This window comes from Trichosurus vulpecula, chromosome 7 (assembly GCF_011100635.1).
Source record: "Trichosurus vulpecula isolate mTriVul1 chromosome 7, mTriVul1.pri, whole genome shotgun sequence".
NCBI lineage: Eukaryota > Metazoa > Chordata > Mammalia > Diprotodontia > Phalangeridae > Trichosurus > Trichosurus vulpecula.
The window spans coordinates 190,397,859-190,415,572 of NC_050579.1; the positions used below are offsets into that span (position 1 = coordinate 190,397,859).

General features: G+C 39.1%; 1 protein-coding gene across 2 annotated transcripts in view; it reads left to right on the forward strand.

The window, feature by feature from the left end:
* The first annotated feature begins 3,137 nt into the window (after positions 1–3,137).
* Positions 3,138–17,714, forward strand: part of SNAP91 (synaptosome associated protein 91) — a 166,520-nt gene continuing 151,943 nt past the window's right edge. Inside the window, exons 1-2 of one of the 2 annotated variants that reach the window (XM_036766826.1) lie at positions 3,138–3,223; positions 4,993–5,152. In XM_036766826.1, the coding sequence (XP_036622721.1) occupies positions 5,023–5,152 (130 nt within the window). In that variant the 5' untranslated portion in view covers positions 3,138–3,223; positions 4,993–5,022. Of the gene's footprint in view, positions 3,224–3,507; positions 3,557–4,992; positions 5,153–17,714 lie in introns of those variants that run through there. The other variant, XM_036766827.1, reaches the window with a different exon arrangement.

A 17,714-nucleotide genomic window follows, 5' to 3' on the forward strand; every position in this document is an offset into this window, starting at 1 on the left:
TTTTCTGATCCCTACATCCCACACTGATGTAACCTGTGTTCTACGTCCCTGTGTCTGGTCCAGCAAAGTAAGTACTATATACCTCACCCTTAATCACTGGGACTTCTCATCTTCCCTTAGAAGTTCAACTGCAAAGCCCATCAGCTAGCTCCTTCCTTTATACCTACAAGGTTGGGGAGGACTATTAGAAATCAATAGCGAGAGGGAATTCCTCAGAATTCCCTTCCCCAAAGAATTTCTACCATATTCTGCACTTCTAGTGCCACTTCCCACTTGTAGAAAAAATCCCCTCTACCTCCCCAAAGCCTGCTGTTTTAGGTACAGAGTTGATTCAGTGTCATTGAGTGAAAGAATAAATGGGAATAATGGATCCCAAATAGTTTAATGGAGTAGCCAAGCTTTGAAATTGAGGGAAGTAGAAAGGAAGGAAAAAAAGTCTTTGAAATTGACCCATTAGGGTTGTCTTCCTTAAATTAAAAAGGGGGGTGCTGTTGCAGCTCTGAAGTATTGGTCTCCAAAATGGATTGGTTGTAGGGAGTAATTATTTTCCAGTATCATATGTAAAGTGAACTGTATATAGGTGTGGCCTATATTCACATTAGTACAGTAAATGGCATTACGTTGACCTTTATTCTAAGATCTTTGTTTTGACCAAGTGCATCTATGGCATGTTTGCCACAGGGTGAAAAAACGCAATAAAATTTGTGTCTTAGGAATATTTGTAAGATATTTTATAATACCAAATGGATAACTCTTTTCAAGGACTGCATTGCCACAACCCAAGGTGTTCATAGATAAAAGGCGCTTCAGTCTGTGACCTGTTTGACTCTTTAAAATGGCTTAAAAAGAAAATTCTAGACAACAGAAGTAGTGCTGTACAAATGTGAAATACTGCAAGAAAAATCTGTAGAGATGGAAGGGATAGCATTAACCTTGTTGTTTGCAAGTTAGGACAGTTAAACTGCCTTAAATGGAACTTTTTTAACTTCTCCTGTGATTGCCATAATTACAAAGTTTCTTTTGCCAATGAAGATGGATACTTGGGTTACATTGAAGCATTGAGATTGCGACTTGCTCAGACACACACAGTCAGGATGTGTCAGGTGCGACTTGAATTTAGGTCTTTCCCATTTTGGGGCCAGCTTTCCGTATCTATTCTGCTATGGGAACTTAACATATTTAAAAAGCGCTAGAGAAAGAAGAGACTAAACTGCTGAAACAAGCAGCGGTGTCAATCAACCTGAAGGATGTCAGTATAAATAAACAAAATATAATTTTTTTAAAAAAATTTAATATACTATAATAGGAAGTTGTATGCTACTCCATTATTTTTAGAAGACTGCCACATCTGGACTTAATGGACTGCGTCCTGGTATTTCAGTATGATACCTAACACAATGAGGGTGTTGAATAATAAATGGCTAATGAATTTCCATGAGTACTTTTGTTTGGACACGCAAGGCAGAACTGTACATAAGCACTAAGAGCAGCTACAAAAGTTGGGATAATAATATAAGTACTTTCCTATAAGTGTGACCCTGTGGGCCTAACCATATGTTCCTTCCCTAGCCCTCCTTTTAAAATTTTTGGCCTCCTGCCAACTAAGTTGCCAGAAAAACAGGCATTTGAAAATAGAGCCATGCAACTGCTTAGGAAATCCCTGTCCCCCAGTAACGAGCTGCTACTGAAAAGAAATGTTTTTGTTCTTGGAGGAAAGGTACCAGGATATTATAATTTCAGGTTCTCTAATGAATTTGATTTAATAAAATTTGAAAGTGATGTCATTTCAGCTGTAGCTCTGACGATCTTGACAAACATGATACTAAATGAAGGATAACCTTATATACCAAAGGTCTCCAACTTTTTTTGTTAGTAGGAGCTACTTTCTGTTCCTCTAGAGCCTTGAAATCAAGGAAGGGTAAGCGAGTGAGTATGTGTGTGTGTGCGTACATGTTGGGGTAAGAGTGAAAGAGCAATGATAAATAAATGCTATTACTTATGGAGCACCTATAGAACAGAGAGCAACGGCCTGGGGATGCCATGAAAAGTTATAAAGGGAACAGAGGGTAAGTGGATAAATAGATATAAAAGGAATATACATAAAACCTAAATAAAGTCATATTATGGCTGAAGTTTGGACAGAGGTTGCCTATAGGAGGTAATGAAAATTAACATTCATAAACTGAAAACTTAAAATATTTTTACTGTGAATTTAAGATCCAAATAGTCTTAAAAGTATCAATATATTAAAACATCGATGTTTGTGTTGTTCCATGCAATTTAAGTGCCAATTCAAGCGTATTTATAAAATCCAGATACCCCATCACTTTCAGGTACTAATACCAGAGGCTTAATTTCATACAATAAATATTTATTAATATTATCTATCAACCCTAATCAGGACCTTAATTAACACATTTTCTACTTATTTCTGAGAGGACTTTGGTGTCTTGAAGTATATCACTGGAACCCAAGAAATATGGGGTGAGACCCTCCCTCTGCTATTTACTATGGGCAAATTTTCCATCAAATGAGGATATTAACACTGCCCAATACCTACTTCACAGGGTTGCGGTGTGAACCTAAAAGCAACACATTTGTTATTCCGAGTTCAGGCTGCCAGTGGGCATCTGTCCTTTTACTACCTGTGTGACCTTGGGTGGGTCCCTTTTCACTCCCAGGCCTCAGTTTCCTCCCATGTAAAATGGGGGGATGGGGTGTTGGGCTATCTCTAAGCTACTTTTTCAGGTCTAAATATTATGATGCAAATGTGCCCGGTGTTAACACCCGCAACTCAGATGTGGCTGTTGGCCGTCAGAGATAGAAATGCGGCAGAACTGTCCAGCAGTGGCTCGGGCAGCCATGACTAGTGCCAACGAAGGAGACATCCTCACTGCCCTCCAGCGGGCAGCAGAGGGGCTCTGCCCTTCCATCGGCCTTCGCCCATTTAGCATCGAAGCCGGGCAGGCGCGGAGCTGGGGGCTCGGGGCGGCGGGCCTCCCCTAGCCCGCCCGGTGTCCGCTGCAGAGTCGCGAAGGCAGGTGCACGGGAGCCGGTGTTGGCGTGCGCGTGCGCATGCTGCCCGCGGAGGGGAAGGGCCGGAGGTGAGCCTTCCCCTCCCAGTCTCTCTCCAGCACAGCCTTTCAGGGGATGCTATCCTCTCGGTGAAGACCGCTCGTAGGAAAGCTGCTCCAGCCTAGCGGGACCGAAGGAAGGTGTACGTGTGAGTATGGATGTATGCCCGAACGCATGCATGTCTGCTTGTGTGTGTGTGTGGAAGGTGCGGGGAGGAGGGTTACGGGGAAGCTGGGGCTCGCGCTCCACCCCCCCACCCCCGCCATGCCCACCCCGCGCGCCCCACCCGCTCCGGAGATCCTCTCGGTGGAGGGGCTCGCACCGGTTTGTCCGCGCCTGTCACCTGACTCTGTCGGAAGAACCAAAGCTGAGGTGGGGGCGGGGGGATGGGGACGCTGCCGGGGAGAGCCAGAGAGACGCGGCGGCGGCGGCGGCGGCGGCAGCGGCAGTGGAGGAGGCGGCGGCGGGGAGCGGCTGGCTGGTACATGCTGCACCCCGGGGTGGGCGGGCTGGGGCCCTGGGCGGCGGGGAGCCCGAGGGAGAAAAGGAGGAGGGACAGCGCTGCGGGGGAGCTCGGGGGGGGGCATCTCTCCCCGCGAGACACCCGCCCGCTCTCTAGCCACCCGCCGGCTTCCTTCCTTCCGCCCCGAGGCCACGGACGGCCGACGGATCGACAGGCGGGCGGGCAGACAGACTGACAGGCGGGCGGGCACGTTGTCTCTCCCCCGCGGCCCGGCAGAGAGGCAGGAGCGGTGGCAGCTGCAGCGCCGCCCTGGGGAGTGGGGGCGGGGGCGAGTAACGGACTCGTGCGGCTCTGTCTACACGGCAGCCGTCGGCACAGCGCCCGCTCCCGGCTCCACTCTAGAGTCTTTCTCCGCCTCGGGCTGTGCCCCCTTCGCCTAGCGTTCCTGGGGGGCTCCGTCGGAGGCGATTATCCTTCCCCAGAGGGAGGAGGACCGGGAGTGACAGGTCCGCCCCGCGCCGCCGGCTCAGGGTGCGGTGCTGCACCCCCGCCGCCCAAGGGCCCGGTGCCCTTTCCCACCCTCGGGGAGCGGCAGCGGGCCGGGGAGATCCTCGGCTCCCGCACCCGGGAAGGGTGAGCCGCAATCGAGCCCTCCCACCCCTCCTCCCCAGGGCGGGCCCCCTGCAGTGAGCATTGAGAGGGCTGCGGTGGGAGGGGGGGGAAGGCAGGGTCGGGGCATAAAGGGGACCAGGAAAGGGGTGCGGGAGGGAGGGATTAAGGATGTGGGAGGCGGTAGCGGCCGTATGCCGAGAAGGGGGAGCGAGGGCATAATATGGCGCAATGCAACGATAATCTCCAGCTCAGAGGAGATGGAGAGAGGAAGATCCCTTTGCTGCTGCAGGAGCTGCAGCAGCAGAAGCCGCCGAGGCAGCATCAAGGGAGGGGGAGGGCAGGGCGGCAAAGGTTGGGTATCCGATCCAGTCCGTCTCTGTAGCCTCTTGGGGATTGGGGGGAGGGAGTAAGGGCATGCTGCAGCAGCGGTGGGGAGGTCGCCTTGTGGGCACGGTGCCCAGGAAACAACCCCGAAACCTGAAGGGTCTAGTCCTGAATAAGGTTGGGGAGAAAAATTGTTGATCGACAAGAGGGTGGAGGACGTAGGGATGGTGGGGAAGCAAAAAGAAAAAAAAAAAAAAGGAGAAGGATATGTTGCAGGGTAGAGAAGCCCCAGATGAGTGCACCCCATAATGAGTTCATTTTCTGTGGGTGCATCTCAGGATTGTAGGTTCATCCGCATCTTTACAACCTCTAGTTCGGTGGGTACCGAGATACTGGGACAGCGCCTACAGAGGTCCCTCTGGGGTGGAGAAGGGAGGTTGCAGAGAGGGAGGCCCTTGTTGCCCAAAGGCAGGAACCCTGGGCTAATGAGGAGGCCATCTATCTTCTCTTTCTTGCAGAAGAGGAGGCAGTAGAAGCAGCAGCCGAAGATGTCGGGGCAAACGCTCACGGATCGAATCGCAGCTGCTCAGTACAGCGTGACAGGCTCTGCTGTAGCGAGGGCCGTCTGCAAAGCAACCACTCATGAAGTAATGGGGCCCAAGAAAAAGCACCTGGACTGTAAGCATCTCTTTATATAAGCGGGACATGCGCATGCCAAAGACACTCCAGAGACTAAGCAGAGGCTGTCTAAGCTTACTATCAGTAATGCTGCAGCATTTGATATTCCCAGCTGTGGAAGTCTTTTAAAGTCTGCTGTTGTTGAGTGTCTTTAAGTGACTTTTTTTGTTACTTTCCATATCCCTTCAGTTATATTTTTCTTCCTTTTGGTCTTCAATTTCTGTACTAAGGTAAGGTTATAGTATAGGCTTAGTGTAGCAAGCTAAAGCCTGATGTGAGCTATTGAGACATGAGAGACTCAAGCTTCACTACTTTCTTATGGTTTTAGTTGTGGGGGTTTTTTTGTTATTGTTTGTTTTAAGAGCTGGCTAGTTCAGGAAATTCTGGGGTTACAATTACAGCTCAGAAAGAAAAGATGAACACCCCGGTTGATTTTAAATGCATTTTGGACAGTTTTTTTATATTTTCATTTGTATGTGTGTGTTTCATTCTGAGAACTTAGTTGGTCTTTGTGACTAAACATTTAAATGCATTTTGCAGGTATTAATAGAAATACTTCATTTTGTATTTGGAAGAATCTTTTGTAGATTATATTTTGTGATACAAAATGGAAGTTTTCCCGGGATTTTGGAGTGATATATATTCCATTTTTCATATTTGTGACCTTATGGGAAAAAATTCAGACTTGTTCTAAATAACTTCTGCTGAAATGATGAGACATTTTGGTTGACTCAGTTAATGTAGTAAATAATTCCTTTACTTGGAGGAATAATATGGAAACAATCTCAAAGGAAAAGACTTACCTGTGTACCTGTATGAGTAGTGATTTCTGCGTAAGAAGCTACACAACTACCATTTGCCAAAATTGCCTCATTCTCTGCCAGACCTAGTCAGGGCTTTCAGGGGTAACCTGTTGCCATGTACAAATTCTAGCCATTGCCGAGTTTTAGCAGCAATCTGATGCCAACTTTCTGACATCATTTTGAAAGGGTGGTACTGGGTAGTCAAGAATTGCATTATCTGGGTTGTATTATCCTTATTTGGATTCTGTTTCTGCTTCCCTGGAAGGAATTGTTATTCTTACACACTGGTATTAGCATTTACCCCTGGACCCATTAGAAGCATAAGCACAAACTGAAGAGACTTGCCAATAGTCAAAATAGAACAATGTTTTAGAGTGTGTCCATTCCTCTTACCTTATAATATTAAATAATTTCCCTTTTATATTTATCTGAGGGCTATAAACTCCTCAATCTTTTTGAATAAATGCTTTGTAATATATACATTTTATTATGCACTTTATGGTATAAGCAACACAATATGGATGGGGCTGTGTAGCATATGATGTTAAACAAATAATTGAGAATTATAAATTCATGAATTAGTTGTTTTGCTGCCTACATGATGAAAATTATGGACTTATTTATTATCCTTTTCACCTGAGAAACTAACCCATATGTGTGACTCGTGGACCTTAAAAGGTCTCTTTTAATGCTTTTTAATAAAAATTTTTGTATTGAAAATTATAAAATTTATATTTATAAAACACTACAAAAATGCTAAATAACATTATGCAGAAGTGTCAGACTTCTGCATAGTCTAAACTATTCTTCTGCAATAGTCTAAACTATTCAAAGAATAGTTTTCTTTTCACATGTATGTGAATTTTACCTGACAATTATGAAAGACTTATGTATGAACTAAATAATGAAGGGAGAAAGACATTTCACACAGAATTGGGGGTATCATTGGAGGAGATAGTAAAATTCATTAGCTCTTTTTTTAAAGGTGTTATTTTATTTTCCTTGGGGATGATTTTGATCTGGAAATGCTTAGTAAAAATGCTGCAGACTGAGCACATTCTTTCCATTGTTTTCAGAAATCACTGCTGAATGGAATGGCTTAGAGGTGTGTAGCTTCATAGTATGTGTCATTTTTAATAAAGGGAATAAAAGCATTTCATTTTTGCTTTGGTTGCTTCTGTACATTATCAGTAATCTTTATTAAATTAGTTTACATGGTTAACCTTAACATTCTGCTCTTCTCATTTACAGGGTATTTTATGTTTATAGTCATATTTTCTATGTATTCAAATTTGACAGGTACTACACAGAAGGCAGTATACTAGGTGCTGGAGATACGAAGAAAAAGGAAATAGTCCCTCACTTTGAGGAACTTAAGTTCTTTATGTATACAAATAAGTTAAATACTAGTTAATTTGAGGAAAGAGAGTACTAACAGCTAGGGGAACCAAGGAAGTCTTCAAGGAAAAGGTGATACCCTGAGCTCTGTAGAAGTTTCTAGAGTTGAAAAGGCAGTGAATTCCAGGTATAGGGGAGGTGTGGCTTATAGGAATACTCCCATGCCAGAAAATAGACTATTAAGTTTAGAGAGCAGGTAGTAGTTTGATTTTGCTGAAGTCTTTCTAAACATCCCTATAATATTAGACAGTGTTGACCACTCTGTCTTTCTGGACACTTTCTCTTGCCTGAATTTTCATGGCACTACTCATTGTTCTTCTTCTGATCTGATTGCTCCTTTTTCAGTCTCCCTTGCTGATTTATTATGCATATCACCTCCCCTAATTATGGATGTTCACTAAGACTCTGTTCTGTGCCTCTTCTGTTCTCTCTGTACTCTCTCACTTGGTGACCTCATTAGCTCCCATGGGTTTAATTGTCATCTCAGTGCAGATGTCTCCCAAATCTAGATATCCAGGGCTAGGTCCCTCTCCTGAGCTCCAGTCTGTTGTGCATTTCAAACTAGAATGTCCAACAGGCTTTTCTAACTGTGGAACTATATCCCAAATGTATCAAAATTGAACTTACTCTCTTTGTCCAGAGCCCACCCTTCTAACTAACTTCTCTGTTGTTGTCAAGGTCACCAAAATCCTTTCAGTCACCCACATCTGCAATTTGGGTGTCATTCTCAAGCCCTCACTTACCTTCCACCCACATATCTGATCAGTTGTCAAGTTGATACCTAGCACAATATCTCTTACAACTGTCTCCTTTTTTCATGGTCACCACCCTGGTTCAGGACTTCATCACGTCACACTGGAGGTATTGCAGTAGTTTCCTGATTGATCTCCCTGCCTTCGAAGCTTTCTCTTCTATAATCTGTTCTCCACGTTAAGCTCTTACCATATGACTCCCCTGCTCAGTAAACTCCAGTAGCTCCCTATTATCTTATTACCATATCACTCCCCTGCTCAGTAAACTCCAGGAGCTCCCTATTATCTCTAGTATCAAATAGAAGATCCTCTTTTTAGCTTTTACAGCCCTTTGCAACCCAGTGTCAAGCTACCTTTCCCATCTTTTCATATGTGACCTTCTTGCTGTTCTTTACCTGCCACATTCACTTCGCATCCCTGTGCCTTTACACTGGCTCTCCTTTCTGCCTGGGATGCATTCTCACTTCACCTCTGCCTCTTAGAATCTCCAGTTTCCTTCAAAACTCTGCTCAAGTGACACCTACAGAAAGCCTTTGTTGATCCTTCCAAGTGACTTTTAACCCTCTCCCCCCAATTTATTGTGTGTGTGTATGTGTGTGTGTGTGTGTGTGTGTGTGTATACGTATACATATGCACACATATATTAGAATGGAAGTACAGGGGCCTTTAGGGAAGGGTCTTGGGTATTTTTGTCTTTATATCTCTAGAGCCAAGCACAGTGCCTGCACATAGAAGTTGCTTTTAAATTGAATGGACATTATGCAGTGGGCCAGAGTGTGAAATGAGGCTGGAGAGTAGAGAGGTGGTTAGAGTCAGACTGTAGAGGATGCTCACTGGAGGCATTAGTATTCTGACTAGATCAGAAATATGTGTGCAACATTCTGTCCCATAGTATTCTGTCTGCTAAGAGGAGAGATATGTCTTCTAATTTATTAATAAGAAAAACTGCCTTTCACTCAAAAAAATCACAAATGGTTGAGACTAAGAGTCTAGAATTCTAAGATAATATGATATTCTGAATATCTAAAACAGTTAAATTGGGGTTAGTTGATAGGCTACTTAATTTCAACAGGACTTTTGCTTTATAAAATAACTCACTGCAGGATTCTTTTGACTGGGAGTCTCCTATAGTGCATTTGAATTTTAATTAATCAACCAATAGTATTTATTAAACGCTTACTATGTTCCAGTCGCACTTGGCACTACCTATACAAAGACAAAAAAAATGAAACAATTTCTGCTCTTCAAGGACTAGGAAGAACCTAGCTCTCATATATATTGAAGCACATTTGTCATTAGATGACCAAAGCTTAATTGTTCAATAGTAGCAACTGAGGGAATTTTAGGTATGTGGTATGTGGCTATTGAGAATATGGTGAGAATATGGGATTCTATAGATTAATGGTAAAATACTGTGCTTTATTTATACCTGGAATTTGGAATAAGTAGAATGCCTATATCCAGAAAAAATTTGATTTGCATTGTGATACATTTTTTTATGTTTGGAATTGAAACTGAATAATTTGGATAAAAACAAGTTGTTTGTAACAGGTCAATTGAAGTGAATGAATTTGGGATTCATTTGTGAAATAAATGTTTAATATTTAAGGTGGCAGTGCATATGTTTTCTTACTCCCCTCCCCAACCTGGTTGATCAAGAAACTTTAAAAAAGTTTGGGCACAGTCCTTTTTGATTGGAGTAGAAGTAAGGTGAATAGGGTACCTAAGATTAAAGCTATTCAGAAAGTTTGTCGATTTTTTAAAATAGGTTGATTGATTTATTTTAAGTGCTTGGTTACCAAATAGTTTTGAACATACATTTCAAAAGAAAAGAAATTCACTTTTTGTAAATTTAATGAAGATTAAACTCCCTTTTGTTTGTCAGATATATAAAGGTTTATGGGTTTGATAAGTGCCTTGTTAATATTTGGGCAGGAATTAAATGATTAGATGGAAATGACAGATGAAAAGATTGGTTCCTAAATTTTGCTTTTTGGAATGATAATGTATTTTGTTGGAGGAAAGCATTTCATTCATAATGACATTCCTGGAATTAGCATGTATTAATTAAAAATATATGATGACCCTTAGTTATTTTAGATGCATCATTCCATGCTAGTTTTCTTCACATAATAAGCACTGTGTTAAACTACTCTGACTTCATGTTTGTTTCAATAGTAATGATAATCGAAGTAAGTGATCAAAACTGGCATTTAGGAAATTCCTTTCTCATATTCCCAAAGACCTTTAAGATCCATTGCAAAATGTAATAGTGATAATATAACTCATTCTTCTATAATGCTTGAATATTTACAAAGTAGTGATGGTCTCAACTGTATATGGTAGGTAGTTATAATATCATTGTGTTTTTACAGGTGAAGGATTTGAGGCTTAAGGACATAAACATGCCCATTGTAAAAGGGCTAGTAAGTTTTTGAAGCTGGGGCAAAAAACTCAGGTTTTGAAAGTATGAGTTCAGGGCTTTTCCTATTACATTATTGCACAGGTATGGATAGTATGAAAGTAATACTCAATAAGAATTTTTAAGCACCTACTTTTGTGGGGCATTGAGGATAGAAATACATTTAAAAAAAGAAACAATACTTCCCTTGTATCTTTGTTTCAGTAACAGTTCTTGTGTGATGTTTTTGTGTTCAGTAATCTTAAATTGAACATTTAGTTAGTAAAATGAAAGTTTAAATCATATCTCCATGTAACTAGAGCTTATAGGGAACTAATTTTTGAAAAGAAAAATTTGCTAGGCATAAAAGATGATTTAAAAATGATGGTAAGTGCTACAAAATAGTACTTGTATCCATACTTTTCATTCTAATGTACCAACTGATCTTTAAAAATTATTATGATTCTGTTTAGTTTATGTAAACTAAACGGATATTTTGAGTTCTTAATCGTTTTGTAATATCTTTCACTCTTAACCTATTTTTGCTATCTAGTTTTAATGAGGAATTACATTATTTTTTCTCTATATAATTTCTCCTGTGAAAACATTTGGAGTTGGAGGGCTGGGCTGTGTTTCCTTTATTGAAAGAGTTAATATCACTTTAATTCTTATAAAGCCTTTGGAGGATTTGCCATGATGTGGTACTATGCTAATAGCCATTAGCAGCCTACTAGAGGATATGTTCCAGGCTATATTATAATTACAGTTGCCTCAATCTTATCTGTAAAATATTTATAAAAAGTGAACAAACTACATGAATGTTTGAAATATTTAAGTTAGAGAATAATTCACTTTACAAAAGGATTCATTATCAATTTCCTTAAGGTAGCTCTCTAGGACATTAAAATATTTGATTTACAGAAACTGTTTGCATACAACTTTTCAGGAGCCCATCTGTTATATATTTATATAATATAATATATATTATGTACATAGCTATATAATATACTATATAATAGTATGTAATAGCTAATTTATTCAGGAATTTCTTTGAATCGAAATATGAAAATAAGTCAAAATTGATTTAAAAACTAAATGGAAGTAGTAAAAGTAGAGAAAAGTATACCAGATCAGATACTAATGTAACATTAGATATGAGATGAATGGATTCTTACTGTAAATGAAAATTTGAAAGCAGGGAACATGAACAATATTTACTAAGTTACTATTATACTGTTAACAGCATGCTAGGGTTGGTAAAAGAAAAGTATTAAGACATTGCACTTGACTGTAAGAAACTTAGAGTTTAACTGCTCTTCAACTTCAATCAATCTTCTAAAATTTCTTGCATGTGTACATAATGCTAAAGCCAATATCAATATTTGTTATTTACTTATATCCACAATGTTGTATTGTAAAATTTTGGGAGAAAAAATTGCTGCATGAGGCATAACATTTCAGAGTATCAGTTATCACTATTTAAGTTGAAGTTATAAGACTATAGGCTGATTTTTAGGTATGATTTATAGAAATCAGGCTCATTTTATACTCATACTCCTATGCTTTTAAATTTTTATAGATTTGTGATCTAATTAATATGTGAATATATAGATCATAATTCACAAACATTTATTAAGAGCTTACTATGTGCCAGGCATCATGCTGAGTGTTAGGGGCACTAAGAAAAAAAACAAAAATGGTCAGTGTCCGCCCAGTGCTTGCATTCTACTTGGGGGAGAGACAACTGGTATATAAATAAGTACATAGAAAATACAGAATGAATGAAAGGTAACTGTAGAGGAGAAGTGAATCTTGTCCATATTTTCCATAAATTTTGTACAGAGGGACCAGCCAGCATGCTGGGGGCCTTTCTCTAGATCTTGACATTGTGTGAATACCAGTGGAATATATTAGGCATTCCTTGACTATCCTTTGCTAAGGAAGACCTGGGTTCAAATCTTGCCTCCCACACTTATGACCCTGAGCAAGTCACTTAACTCTCTCAGGCTCAGTTTCTTCATCTTTAAAATGAAGATTGGAGGAGATTCGACCCACTGGTTTCTAAAATCCCTTTAAGCTCTAAATCTGTTTGTATAAACTACCTTGGACTTCTTTTGTATTTGTTCTGTGCACATGCACGAACATACATACATACGTAGAACAGAATACATGTTCTCTCCCTGTTGGAATGTAGGCTTGTTCATTGATTCATTATTGCTTCTTCAGCATAGATCATAATTAGTAATATGCTCCAGCCTACTCTTGCCCACCCTGTACTTCTCCATTGTCCTTTGCACAACATTTGATTTTAAATTTTGGAGGATTGTAACATTTCATGACTCACAGCTGTATAGCATCACTAGAACAATATTGATGTTTAAAAGATGAACATTTGTTTCAAAGAGAAGCCTTAAATCACTAAAAGCATTGCATAATTTCCAAAATGTATTCCAGTTTGATATTCAGTTTTGGGCCTAGTCCATTGGCCTTCCACATTGTATATTCAACATATATGTGCCTTATGGGCCATTTCTATCATATATCTGTTCAAATACATGATACGGTCTGTACAGTAGACATTCTCCACCTATTTGGGTTTTTGTGTTGATAGGTCAAACTCTTGAATGATTATGGATTCCATTTAGGAGCTCTGAAATGTTTTATATAGTAATATATTATTAATTTGAATTCCATTAATTTGGACCTTATGCTTTAATAAAGACTGTGGAAGCTTACTGAATGACTTTTTGGGGGAAAACATTATTAAATTAGGAATATCAATGAGATTTCAAGGAAAAATATTTAAATCTAAGAAAACCAACATTTTTCAGAGCATAATTGCTTCAGTCTCTCTATAACAGAGGTTCTTAACTCCAAGGGGCTCATGAATACATTTCAGGGGTTCCATGAACTTATATAGAGAAAAAATATATATCTTTATATATACTATATCTCTAAGTTCTAATCAAAATGTAGCATTTTCTTCAGTTTATTTTATATAGTTATATAGTTTATATAGTTATATAGTTTATATACATACACACATATATACATACACATATATATATATATATATTTGTTTAAACATTATGAGATAGAATCCATTGACTTTACCAGACTGCCAAAAAGATTTACAACACAAAAAGACTAAGACCCCCTGTTTTGAGGTATCCTTTATGTATCAGAATCACAGAATATGAGAGTTAGAAGGCACCACAGCTGCCATCTAGTTCAACACATGCACAAAGAATCCCTACCATAGCATACCCAAAAAGGGTTTGATGCCATTTTCTTAAAAACTAACCAAGTACCAACTGGGAAAATCTCTTCCTTATATATACATAAGCAAAATGAAATTTTAGACTCTTTATGTTAATGCTGCCTTATCTGACCAGTTGATTCATTTCATTAGAGCATAATATGAAGACAAAATATTTTTGCCTTATTTTGTTGACATCTGTTGATATATACCTGGCCTTCATAGTATTTACATGTTTTCCAGACCTATGAGGTATAGTGTAGAAACCATTGTGCATTGGACATTAGACTTTGAAAGAAAGAGTGCTTTGCTTAACCTCATTTCTTTAGCGTTTGGGAGAAGAGAGAGATAATGGTTGCTACTGCTGATCATCAGATGTGGAGAGAAATTAGTTGTCAATGTCAACTTTTTATTGTCAGTGTTTTATCTTTTCTCCATTTTTTAGGAATGAGGCACCAGGGATATATATAGTTTTCGAAGAGGTCAGCTTCGTGAACATTAGGATTTGAGAACCTCAAACGTTCACAATATTTGTGACCTACATTATGAAATGCTTTCTTCACAAGTGAATAAACCATTAAACTAACAGAATAAAAAGATACATAGACCCATGGAGAAAACTGAATGATGGCTTTATATCACATTAATCACAACATACACATTTACATGATTTGCTAGAGTTGTACAGAAATTATGAGCTCTGATCCAAAGTAAGGAAACAAGTAACAGAGAATAAAGGCTTTCCTGTGGCTTCATTCTTACAGTAGGTTGGATGTTATGTACCTAGCTGTAAGCCAGGCACTATTCTTCTTATTATAGACCATATTTTGTTCTTCTCAGATACTAAGGTGACAATGTGTTGAGTTTTGGCCCAAATAACCAGACATAGAATAACAAAAACAGCTCCTAATGTCACTGTTAACATTGAATTGCATTTATATTTTAACAAGAAGATAAACATTTATTAAGCACTTACTAAGGTTATAAAGACAAAAATGAAATCACCTCCACCTTCAAGAATCTTATGTCTACTTACAATTCAGTTTTTTTTCAAGAAAAATAATATTGGCAAGAAATCCCCCTTTAAGGGAGGTACTCCTAACTTAGGCCATGTGGGCAGATACACATAGCTTCTGGCATATGCTATGAAGGGTAGAAAAAAGGACCTTGGACCTTAATGAATATTCACCTTTATTGGACCACTTCAAAGGGCAAATCAACCAATCCATCTTGGAGGCAATCCCTATCAGTGAAAACCTGGAGGACACCATGGGATGGATGTGTCTTTATACTCTATAGAGAAATACAATCAAAATTGCCAAAGGCTTACTACCCTAGATGCTTATCAAAGAACTTTTTTGATCAACCCCTCATCTAAACAAAACATAGTTACAAAAGCAGCTAGTGATTATGGTTATGTGAAAGGTATAAAAATTGCTATACTGGTTAAGAGAAATAGATCATTATGACCTTAGGTGATCCGGGAAATCTTCAAAGGGACTGAACTGAGCTTTGGCGGGTGAAGGGAATGCTTTTAAGAAGCACTTGTTGAGTGCTGTGTATATGTCGGGCATAGATGGGAGGCAAAGATGAAAGTATTGTTCTTGGAGTTGAGATCAGGGAGTTGAAATCGATTCAAAGAACTATGATATAAAATAGAAACTGATTAATCAATAAGGAAGAGGTATAAATTAAAGTACTATGGAAGTTCAATGGGAAAAGAGATCACATCTCTTGGGGGATCAGGGAACACTTCCTGAAGAAAACAGCATAGGAGCTTGGCAATGAAAGAAGGAGTTCAACCCAGACTTACATGTTGGTTTCAACAAAGTGGTAGAAGTAGAAAAGTTTGGGATATATTTGGGGGAATAGCAAGTTGTCCACTTGGTCTGCAGAGGTTCCTAAAGTGAGTGATACTGCCTCCTGGGGGGTTCTGGAAGGATGAGGAGGGGGTACTAGCCTCTGGTGCAATTGGAGGACATTGAATAAAAATAAGGGTTAGAGAAAGGAGAGAAGAGAAGAAAATTTTGAAAAACCGTTTGTACATGTTTCATCTTTTGTGCAATAGAGTTAAAACTGTAGCGACTACATTATTTTCCAAATAAACACACAAAGTGCAAGTTATAGCCATTCAGAGGTAAAGTCCACCAACAGGTCTTAACAAGCAAATGTTAGCATGCATTGTCAGGAAGCCCAGTATACATCCACAGGAATATGTGCGTATAGTGACTTGTTTACATTATGATACAGTTATGTGACACAATATTGCATCATCAAAATTTCAATGCAGGAAAAACCCCACAATTTACAAAAAATTATTGAATTTAAGATGCATCATTTTCAAAAAAATTTGAATTTGAATTTAATTTTAAATATTTGAATATTAATATAGTATATAAACTATCTCTTAGTTATCCCTTGCTTTCATTACTTGACCAGTCTATCACCTTTTCCCTTGATATATCTCTCTGATTATATCTCTTTTTATACCACTTATTTTATGCAATTAAGCTGTGATAATATGCTGTAGTCCTGTAGCCTACATGTGCTCCACATACATCTCTGTATTGACTCACAGATGGCCCATACATTTTGATTCTTTGGAGACCATGATATTGTATGATTTATAAACATGCAGTATCACCAGAAGAATAGTGACATTAGGACAATAGGCATTTGGGGGAGGGGGAAGCTTGTGGTCATTGAAAAGCAATACATTTTCTGGAAGGAAGGAAATAAGCATTTATTAAGCACCTACTATGTGCCAGGCACTGGGCTAAGTTCTTTACACATATCTCACTTGATTCTCTCAACAACGCTAGGAGGTAGGTACTATTATCATCATCATTTTATAGCTGAGGAAATTGAGGCAGACAGAGGTTAAGTGACATGCCCTGAGTCACAATGCTAGAAAGTATCTGAGGCTGGATTTTAACGCAGATCTTCCTGTTTCTAGGCTCAGAGCTGTATTTGCTGCACACCTACCTGATGGATAATCTTCAATTCTGGGCCTTGTTGATGTCACACTGCTCATCTGTCCATAATATTTGTGTTTATGGACTAGTTAGTCATTTTTCCAATTTTATATCTTTATCTGCACCATCTTATCCACTTGCTTTTTTCCTATGCATCTAGTTAGACCAGTGTTCTGGGTCTTGGTGCAATCAGCATCATATCATCTTTAAATAAGAGAAGACCTCTTCATCTATAAAGGATCATAATTCTATGTGGACTCTGTGTTGGACTTCCTCTATGACAATGGCAAATACCTCTGGTGAAAATACATTTTCCTGAATTATGCCTTGCTTGATATTCATAGGAGAGATAAGTCACTTCTTATATGTTCAAATGTAGAGATTTAAATTTTTTATGATGACATTTTTGTGTCTCTTACCTCTCTTCATGAAGAAAGTGTTCATGATATACAGTATGGGACTTCTATTTCATGACTAGCTTTTGTCCCCTTTCATTTCTTAATCTTGAACATGTTTTCCAACATTTTTCACAGACCTACCCTGTATTGAAGTATAGATTTTTTGGAGGACTTTATCTAGTTTTCCTTAGAATTTCTCTGCCATCTCTATCCTTTCCATGAGTTTATGCATTTATTGCTAGGTCTTTTCCAGACATTTATCATGAACTCTCTTGATATGATATGACCTAGTTAGTGTCCCATTAAATGTTTCTTTTAACTGTTAAGTGCATGATAAAACCAACTCTTCAGTTATTTCCTTTGCCTTTCTGAGAGTTAATCCTTCTTCTATTTAGCTGTAGCTTCCCTATATCTTATAATTTTGTTGTAGTATAGTAGATGCCACGTTAAAAATAGAAAATTGACATTATCTATTGATAATTCTGTGTATACTCTTCTGATAGTCTTAGCTTAAAAAAGGACATAGACTACATACATTTATTTACTGGTAAACATTTGGTGGCCTCAGTACAACAA